Raw genomic sequence first — 10,400 nt, forward strand, 5'->3', positions numbered from 1 at the left:
ATGATTTGGACGTCTTAAAAAATATTATTATTTTATTCAATCTATTTTTAGAAATAGTGAGATTTGTTTTATAAGATAGTATATATATATATATATATATATATATATATATATATATATATATATATATATATATATATATATATATAGAGAGAGAGAGAGAGAGAGAGAACCCTGTATTAACCTTTTTATTATGTTAACAATGTTAACGTTTACCAGGTAAAAAGAATTACTTTATTTCTTTTTTCACTGCGACAAGCTACTAGGAAACCGGAGAGCAACGGTATCGAAGAACATGAGAGCAAGTGTAGGAGTCATTTAAAGTCTTTTTAATATATATATATATATATATGGGGATAGGGAATATACATTACAGCCCCACCTAAGCTTAGGTACTAAACCTCTATAATATAACGTTTTAACTTAGTAATTTATATTCGATTTGGTTTTCACTTGGTAATATATATCGTCCCCAATAACATTTCTTCCATCCATTATCGTTTTATCATCCTTGTTTTCTTTCCTCCATTATCGTTTATTAGTTCACCTTAGTGAACAATATTATTTTTCATTGTCACGAAGGTCGAAGATAATCAATGTTTTTGCCTCCGTAGCAAAACTATTGTGTACATCATGAATTTAAATCTTCAAGTGTTAATCGTGAATCTCCTAATCGTAATTTTTATCTAGTAAAACAACGTATTTTTATGAGGTTTAGTACCTAAGCTTAGGTGGGGCTGTAATGTATATTCACTTTTCTCTCTCTCTCTCTCTCTCTCTCTCTATATATATATATATATATATATATATATATATATATATATATATATATATATATATATATATATATATATATATATGGGAAAAGTGAATATACCTTTAAGGGTATATAAGCTTAGGTACCGAAACACGTTATAATACGTCATTTTGTTGGATATATTCATTATAATGTTCTTAAACTTCAACCCCTAACTTGATTTACTTTCAAGATTTTCCAATTTTCACTATTATCTTTCTCCTACATCATATATTTTTACCGAACACCTACTAATATATATATATATATATATATATATATATATATATATATATATATATATATATATATATATATATATATATATATATATATATATATATATATATATATTGTAGCTGAAAATGAAAAATATGTAGGAGGAAGATAAATGTGTAATTTATAAAAATCATGAAAGTAAATCAAGTTAGAAGTTAAATTATAAGAACATTAGACAATTAGAATGTATTATATAATACAAAACGGCGTAATATAGTGAGTTTGGGTACCTAAGCTTATATATCCTTAAGGGTATATTCACTTTTACATATATATATATATATATATATATATATATATATATATATATATATATATATATATATATATATATATATATATATATATATATATATATATATAAAGCAGAAAAAAAAGTTGCAATAATTAATAGTTTAATACATTCCTATAATTTTTTTACAACAATAATACCTAATTACCGTTAGGACGCCCTGTGTACTTTTAATTAGTTTTTCATATCAATAAACTTTGATGTTTTGAATCCTATTGATCATTGAACGTGTGATCGACACAATTTGGACGATTGTTGGCATATATATATATATATATATATATATATATATATATATATATATATATATATATATATATATATATATATATATATTTTTATAATCTACCCTAATAAATGAAAATGGTATTGCCACTTGTCATTCTCTCATTTATTTGTCCACATGTCATTTTGTCATAATTTTGAAATATATTTATTTTCCACTTGTCAATTACTTTATTATTCATTTCCACTATATCATTAATTTAGTTTCCATAAATTAAAGTTACTATAATAACTATTAATTTCAATTTCAATTTTAAATAAATTTACACTTTAAACATTTGTATTTAACATTTTATTATAATAACTCGTTTAGTCCACGGGTCTAACAATTAAACACATAATTTTAATTAATTTATTTTTTAAACGTTTTTTTTTCATAATTTTCACTTATTTCATATTTCAAATTCAAAATAAACTTTTCATCTAATCGCTATTGTTTAACGTTATGTTTTAATTAACCCGTATAATATACGGGTTTCACAACTAGTGTATAGTAAACAGGACCGGTCCAGACTGTGGGCAACCCGGGCGACCGCCCAGGGCCCACGTCACCCATGGGCCTAAAATTTATGGGCTGTGTAATGATATATATAAAAAATTATTACCTAAATAATTTTTAGGGTTTAAAGTTGGTTCAAAATCAAACTACCTCAAAAGATAAATAATTTGATATGTTTGTTAATTCTAATTAAACGCGTTTATAGTGAAAAATAAATGAAAATTTTATTTTGAATTTTTATTATATTTGTCTTTAAGGAGTCTTTTTTTGCTTTTCGCCCCGGGCTCCATATACGTTTGGACCGGCCTGATAGTAAAATGTATACCACTTAAAATCTTAAATAGAAGTAAATACGGTTGTACTGTACGTGACCCGTTTACCTTGTGGACCAATATATATATATATATATATATATATATATATATATATATATATATATATATATATATATATATATATATATATATATATATATATATATATATATATATATATATATATATATATATAAATCTAAAACAAACAACAAAGGTCCTGTTTAATTATTTTCATATTTTTTGAATTGTTTTTTATATTGTATGTCTTTTTTATTTATTAAATCGGAAATCATGCTTATAAAAGGGAATGCCAACATCAAAATCAGAATTCCAAAGCATTGCACCAAATCTCACGATGGGAACTCTCTCCCATTACCCTATCAAATCTTCCGCTCCTAAAATCATTCAAGACCTCAAAGTCATCATTCATGACACCATCACTATCTTTCCTCCTCACGAGACAGAAAAACGGTCGATGTTCTTATCGAACATCGATCAGGTTCTCAACTTTAACGTGGAAACTGTTCATTTTTTCGTGGCGGACCCTCAGTTTCCGTCACAAGTAGTAGCAGAAATGCTTAAATCTGCACTGAGTGAGGCATTGGTTGTGTACGATTTCTTAGCAGGAAGGTTGAGGTTGAACCTTGACACGCAACGTTTTGAGTTTGATTGCAATGGAGCCGGGGCTCAGTTTGTGGTGGGTTCGAGTGAGTTCGAGTTGTGTGAAATTGGTGACTTGGTGTACCCGAACCCTGGATTTAGACAATTGGTTCAAAAGAGCTATGATGATTTGGCTATACATGATCGACCACTTTGCATTATTCAGGTATATTTTTTATACATGATTTAATTCTATAAATGCATACAATATTTAGTGCAACATCATACATCAAACACTTTCGTCCCACAAAAAATCATTACCACTTCGTAGATGTTGTAGTTTTCTTGATGAGCTTATATACGTGTAGCACAAATACGATACGTCTTAATTCTTAATCTACTTAGTTTTATGATGATAAAATGTAACATAAGAATGTGAAAATGGAACTGTAGTAAGAAGAATAAGAGGATAAATCTAATGGTTAGTGATAAAACTACATAGAACATACCAGAAAAGGAGAAATACTAATAATCTATATCCCGATGTTGATACATGTTATGGTTTCTAACATCAATGCATATATATGGTTTGGAATATGAACAAAACCATGTAAGGGTATATGTATACCCAGATTTGGAAAATAGAATTATGGAATATATGATGTTAACACATGATGATGCCAACATAAACCAAACTCACTTAACAAGATGAAAAGTATTAATTTATATATTTAATACAGCATTGGAGTATGGAAATGCACAACTATGAGTACTGATATATTGTTCTATATTAATCTTTTTTAACATAATCATGTGATATTTAGACTTCTATATACGCATTACACGATAATTAATATGCTTAAAAACTATATCATTCCAATAACCATTTTATCTATTTTAATAAATGAATGTTTTTTTGCCACATGTCATACTCTTATTCAATTTGTAAAATGTCATTTTATAGTTATTTTGATTTTTTTTCCACATGTCATTTTATGAGTTTTTATATTTTATTAAATTTCATATAATATTTTAATGTAATAATTACAATAAATCTAGTAATAATTGGATATTAATTTCATTAACGAAGTTACTTTTTAATTTCAAAATTTCCAAATTAAAATTCATTAGTTTTTTTTTTGTTTATTTACTTGAATTATTTGTTTAAATTTAAAAAACAAAAGAATTTTAATAATAATAATTCATTATTTTTTTATTTTCTTATAAATTCAAAGTTCACAAATATTTTGATTTTTATATTTAATATGTTTTCTTAAATTGATCCATATACTATATAGGTCTCGCAACTAATTTCTTAAATAAAACAATTTAAAGTAACTGTACATATCAAAAACATTTTTTAAATTGACTTCCGACCCGTTTAAAATGAAGTATAAGATACACCCATAAATAAATCAACGTGATATGTTCAAGAACTTTTTTTTTTTTTTTTACCTTTTTACTCTAATATTAAATGTTGTACTTGGCATATGCATGTGAAGGTGCCGAAAAAAAGGCCTAGTAAATTAATTGGGGCAGGTAGCCATAGCCCATTGGTCAAGTCTTATTTATGACACCGAACACTACGGTTATTTACCTTCTCATGGTTATCATCATTATTAGTTCACCAATATCCATCACTACCCTAAAGTTTCTCCAACAAAATATAATGTTATAAATTTATAACTTTACGAGGGGTAAAGGATTTGTAATCCATCGATATCATTTCTATTAGAAAATATTTTCATTCTTTAAATGATTGAGGGTTCAAGTTTTATTGTATATAAAAAAAATATAGAATTATGACTAGGATTAGTGGGTATGTTTGTTTATAGTTCTAAAAAAACGATAAGTCAAGCTATGAACAAGTTAATTTTTATTATCTATAACAGAGTTTTTTGTTCAGTTAATAAAACAATCAAATTTGCCCTTTTCTGTAACAGAGTTTTTTGTTTAGTTATAAAACACAAGATTAGATATGTAATTTTGACTCATTTATTTGTGTGCTACAACAAAGTCAACAGATCCAAGCCCTGGAATGTCAGCTACAACTCATTTACATCAGAGACATAGAGAGAAGAAAATATCAACGATCATGCATCCATCTAAAAAGGAAATTACAACACACCTAAAAAGTACAATATAAAAATTAACCTTACGTCTTACCAAACCTATAAATTTAAATAATGAAGGGGTGTTTGGGACTGCGATTGAAAAGTGTTTATTTGCTTATTGGCTTTTTGAAAACGTAATAAACCAAAAAAAATGTTTGGCAAACTCAAAAACACTTTTCAGAATAGCTTTTCCATAAGTTTCAATAAACATTTTTTAATAAGTATGTAAAACGTGGCTTTTTGAAACTGTTTATAACTTTTCAACCAATATAATTTCAAAAAACACTTTTTAAACCAAACATTTTTTAACTTATTGACTTTTTCACTATAAAAATTTATCCAAATACTTTTTAAAAAACTCATTTTACTATAATTATAAGCAAATAAGCACTTTTATCTAAAATCATTTTTCTAGTTCAAAAAGCACTCCCAAACATCCCCGAAATCTAGATAGTATATATTTTTTTTCTTAACGTCCTCTTTGGCCTTTAATGCCAAAATAAACATTTCACTTCGGATAAAATTGCTAGTGTTTTTTGTAAAAATTGTCATGGCATGGTTTTTTTTTTCTTCTCTTGTGTGACAACCAAGTATTGCTCAAACGCCGATTTTAAGTTGTCCATTTTGTTTGTTAGATGTTCGATGTCACCCGAACTACTTGTTGTCGTTTTTTCCTTTCACTTAGCTTGATTTCTTTTTATGGGATGAATGACTATTGGAACCTCAGTAGGCTCTTCTTCATCGAGGTCAATCTCAACATGCGCATCGAACGATTGACTATGCGTTGTTTCGAAAGTTTTGATTATTTTAGAAGAGCCACCTGTGAACGTTTCTGAACTTTCGATATCTTGCTGCTTTATTGACATCTTCACAATATTCCAAGCATCAAGAAATACGAAGGTTGTCCATTTCTTATTCCGGTAAACTACAAGAGCATTTTGCTAGATTGTTTCATAATTTGCACTATTTTGTCATTGTCGTTTCACAGTCAAAATATCGCATTAAATTCAATCACAACTTTGTAGTCTCCACAATTCATTTCTGCAAGAAAACGCCTACTAATTTTCCGGAAAAAAGTAGGAGAATTTTGGTTTTTCCTGACAGCTCAGATCTTCTGAAACATCTACCCATGCACGAGATGACATCGTGTTTTCCTCCCTAGTCCATTGCTTGGGAGGTACCTTTCCTATTATCTTGGGTTTCGACTAAATTGCTTCTGGCTTGGAATCCGTTTCGGGTACGACTTCAGGTTGTGATTGAGTTTGGAATTAGGTTTACGTTTGGGATTGAAATTGGAATGACAGGTCCAGATATAGCCGATTCAAACCGATTGAGGCCCGCGCAAAATAAAAAATAGGCCCTTAACAGTAGTTTTTAAGTAAAAAGATAATTAATTGGTTACATTCCTAATGAATCGGTTGTAATTTCATCACCATGTACACCAATTTTGGCTTCAATCTTTTTTTTTTTTTTTTTTTTTTTTTTTTTTTTTTTTTTTGTAGTAGTTTGTGACGACTTAATGTCAAATGTTTTTGTTTTTGAATAATAATATAATTAGATACTTAAAAATGGACCCTAGAAATTGGAGGCCCTGGACCCCACTGATACAACCCTGAGTCGGGAAGATGGTCAAATGGATTAAAGTCATTTTCCATTTGAGATTGGACTTGAGATTGAAATTGCATTTGAGGTTAGGATTGAGATTGAGGTTTAAATTATGGTTGAGTTTGGAATTGTGGTTGAGTTTGGAATTGTGATTGGTTTTGGATAGGATATGGGTAGTGTACACGGGGATAGTAGAAATTTGGAGATGAATAAATAGGACGATCATTTTGATTTTGGATGAAGGTAGGTGATGAAGATGAAATTAGGTTTGTGTTTTAGGTGTTTGGTTTGCTAGTTTTTGGAGTTTTTGGGTTAGAAAGGAAACAATTTTTTCACAAATAAGAAGACTTTTTAATTGAAAAATAGAAAAAATATAATGTTGTATAAAATGTGGTAGTGAGGGGTATTTATATGGTTAAAAAGAATGGTAAATTTTGATTTTTTTTTAAAAAAAATTATCAAAAAATGGCTAAAAAACAGACAGTCTTTGTAATTGGCAAGGTTGTAAAAACCGTTCGACGTTCGCTAGTCGGTGGACTAGGGTCAAAGGATTAATCGGCTAGGCGGAGATTAATCAGGGGATTAATCGGAAACCATTAATTGTTAATTTGTTAAATATTAAAAAATTAAATATGACTAATATCATATAAAAGTTCATAAATACCACTACTATCATAACAAAATAGGTTAATATGATAAATACAACATTAATCATACCTCAAATAGTTTCTATTGAGATATAACCTCTTCACAGTGTTAAAATTTCAGCGGGTTCTACTGTTTCGGTCATTTTGTATGCATGGATTAATTGCTAGGCTCTCTCTAATCGGTCAAGTAGCGTCTAGGGTTTAATCGGAGATTAATCGGGACTTTTACAACACTGGTAATTGGTAGATGGATCACACACACACACACACACACACACTCTCTCTCTCTCTCTCTCTCTCTCTCTCTCTCTCTCATCGACTATATATTACCGAGGTTGGCCACCAAAACTTGGCATGCCGAGTTGGTGGCCTGGTGTTCACCAAGTCCACCTTGGTTTTTGCCGAGGCTCACCGAGGCGGCTTTGCCAGTCTTATACATCGATCATGTCAAAACTGACGGCCAATTTGAGTCTGAATCTTGTGGAAACACGTTTATTGTGGCTTTATGATATTAAAATAACGTCTTTTTATACTATACAATTAGAATATTCGTGTTTTGGGCATTTGGGTTGGACTGTTTTGGGTATTTAATTTTAGATATATCTGAATTTGATACTATACTATACTTCAAATTCAGTATGTTTGATTTTAATTTATTTCCCTTTGTTAAGAAAATAGCATGAGAATTGTGAAAGCTTGGTGAATAGTGATAGATTAAGGATGTTTATTCTTCAGTTAAATAAATTTTTACTATACTATACTATACTTCAAATTCAGCATGTTTGATTTTTAATATTTTTTACTGTTGTTGCAATACGTATGATATGAAGGGATATCACCTTTTTTGTCTTTCAATTTCTTTAATAATTTTTTAAACTTTGTTCATGACAAAAGGAAACCGCTTAATTAGACGGCTGATATGAAGAAAGAAACCCGACTGGTTCCTTTTAAAAAATAATTCGAAGTGATTATCCTACCCGTTAATAACCATATTATTATATTAAATAGGCTATTGATTTACAATTATCTACGATTTTGCCATTTTAACCAATTAGCTGTTTATTAATACATAATTTACCTGTAAAACACAATGAGCTTAAGATTGTTCTATGTTGTCCAGTTAGACTTGTCTGGTATTCAACTTTTAGGTTCTATTATTTTGACTTTCTAAATTCGTAATTATGATATTTGAACACATCAAAACCATTTTAACTTTGAGTCACAATAATCTTTTCAAAAAACATCTAAATGATTGCAAAACCAGTTTTAGATTCAATCTGTTTTTAGTAAACCAGTTGATATATGAAGTCTGAGTATGGTAGTGTTTTTACAGTTAACATCCTTCAAATGTGGTGGTTTTGCAATTGGTGTGGCAACAAACCATGCTACTTTTGATGGCATAAGCTTCAAAACCTTCCTACAAAACTTAGCTTCTTTGGCTGCTGATAAACCCCTCGCCACCACTCCCTGCAACGATCGCCGCCTCCTGGCAGCAAGATCGCCACCCCAGATCCAATTCGACCACCCCGAACTGTTCAAGATCCCAACCGGAATCGACCTCCCAAGCCCTACAGTTTTCGACACCCCAGAAGGTGAACTCGACTTCAAGATCTTCAATCTGACCTCAAACGACATAGCCTACCTCAAGCAGAAGGCCAAAGATGAACCCTTTTCAACCAACGCGAAAATCACAGGGTTCAATGTGGTTGCCGCCCATGTTTGGCGGTGCAAAGCCTTGTCCTCCGGCGCCGATTACGACCCAGAGAGGGTTTCCACGGTTCTGTACGCCGTAGACATCCGGTCCCGTTTGGGTCTGCCGCCGTCATATGCCGGCAATGCTGTTCTGAGCGCGTATGCATCTGCGCGATGCAAGGAGATTGAAGAAGGTCCTTTGTCGAAGCTAGTGGAGATGGTGACTGAAGGTACTAAACGGATGACGGGTGAATATGCACAGTCTGTGATTGACTGGGGAGAAGTGAACAAAGGGTTTCCGAATGGTGAGTTTCTGATTTCGTCTTGGTGGCGATTAGGATTTGCAGACGTGGAGTATCCATGGGGGAAACCAAGGTACAGTTGTCCGGTGGTTTATCACCGGAAAGATATAATATTACTATTTCCGGACATTGTCGGAGAAAGCAACAATGAAGTCAACGTCTTGGTGGCTTTGCCTAGCAAAGAAATGGAAAATTTTGAGGCACTATTTCACAAGTTCTTGGCATGATCATTAAAGTGTTTAAAAGTACCTAGGTTTGGTTTTGAAGCATATATGTAAACAAACAATAACTGAAAGAATTTGTAATGTATTTCAACATATATTAATATAGCTATAATAAGTTGTCTAAACTATATTAAAAGATCATTTTGTATGGATCATGTTACGGATTTGACCATATATAGCAAATATCATGACGATGAATGAAGAGCTACAAGCCTATAAGAACATATTCATGAGCTTGCAAAACCGGCATATTCATCTTCCATCCTTTCATTTGGTTGTAAACTCTTTCATTCTACTTTGCACAATCTTTATCCTAGAGCTCATCTATAAACATCGTTATGATAATCATGAAATTAATTTTAAATGCATTAGGTGTGAAATCCATTTATTACATTAGTTTATTTAAAAAATATATATATAAAATTTTAACAATTTGAAAATTTTGAATTTATAAGAAAAATGAAAAAAAAAATTGAATTATTAAAATTAATGAGGCTTTAATATATTAAATACCTTACATATATAAACCATTTCTAATAAATATCTTACATATATATTACCTTACATATTAAATGTGTAATTTTAATTTAATAAAATAAAAAATACAATGAAATGACAAATGAAAAATAGAAAATTTAAAAATTTTAGAGAATGTCATGTGTCCAAATAAAGGAGAATATGACAAGTGACAAAAAACTTTCATTTACTAAAATAATCTAGGTGTTAGACCCATTTATTACATGGGTTC

The 10,400-nt window shown here is 30.0% G+C and overlaps 1 protein-coding gene across 1 annotated transcript; it reads left to right on the top strand.

The window, feature by feature from the left end:
• The first annotated feature begins 2,791 nt into the window (after positions 1 to 2,791).
• On the top strand, positions 2,792 to 9,788 carry LOC111902988 (acyltransferase GLAUCE). Its single transcript, XM_023898780.3, has 2 exons — positions 2,792 to 3,294; positions 8,768 to 9,788. The coding sequence occupies exons 1-2, from the start codon at positions 2,824 to 2,826 to the stop codon at positions 9,653 to 9,655; spliced, it is 1,359 nt and encodes a 452-aa protein (XP_023754548.1). The 5' UTR covers positions 2,792 to 2,823; the 3' UTR covers positions 9,656 to 9,788.
• The last annotated feature ends 612 nt before the right edge of the window (positions 9,789 to 10,400 follow it).

This window comes from Lactuca sativa, chromosome 9 (genome assembly GCF_002870075.4).
Source record: "Lactuca sativa cultivar Salinas chromosome 9, Lsat_Salinas_v11, whole genome shotgun sequence".
Taxonomy (NCBI): domain Eukaryota; kingdom Viridiplantae; phylum Streptophyta; class Magnoliopsida; order Asterales; family Asteraceae; genus Lactuca; species Lactuca sativa.

What these genes read in the sequence shown, in the direction of transcription:
- LOC111902988 (XM_023898780.3), top strand. Translation starts at nt 2,824, where the DNA reads ATGGGAACTCTCTCCCATTACCCTATCAAATCTTCCGCTCCTAAAATC. An exon ending in GACCACTTTGCATTATTCAG is followed by an intron (nt 3,295 to 8,767) that starts GTATATTTTTTA and finishes GTGTTTTTACAG; the next exon opens with TTAACATCCTTCAAATGTGG.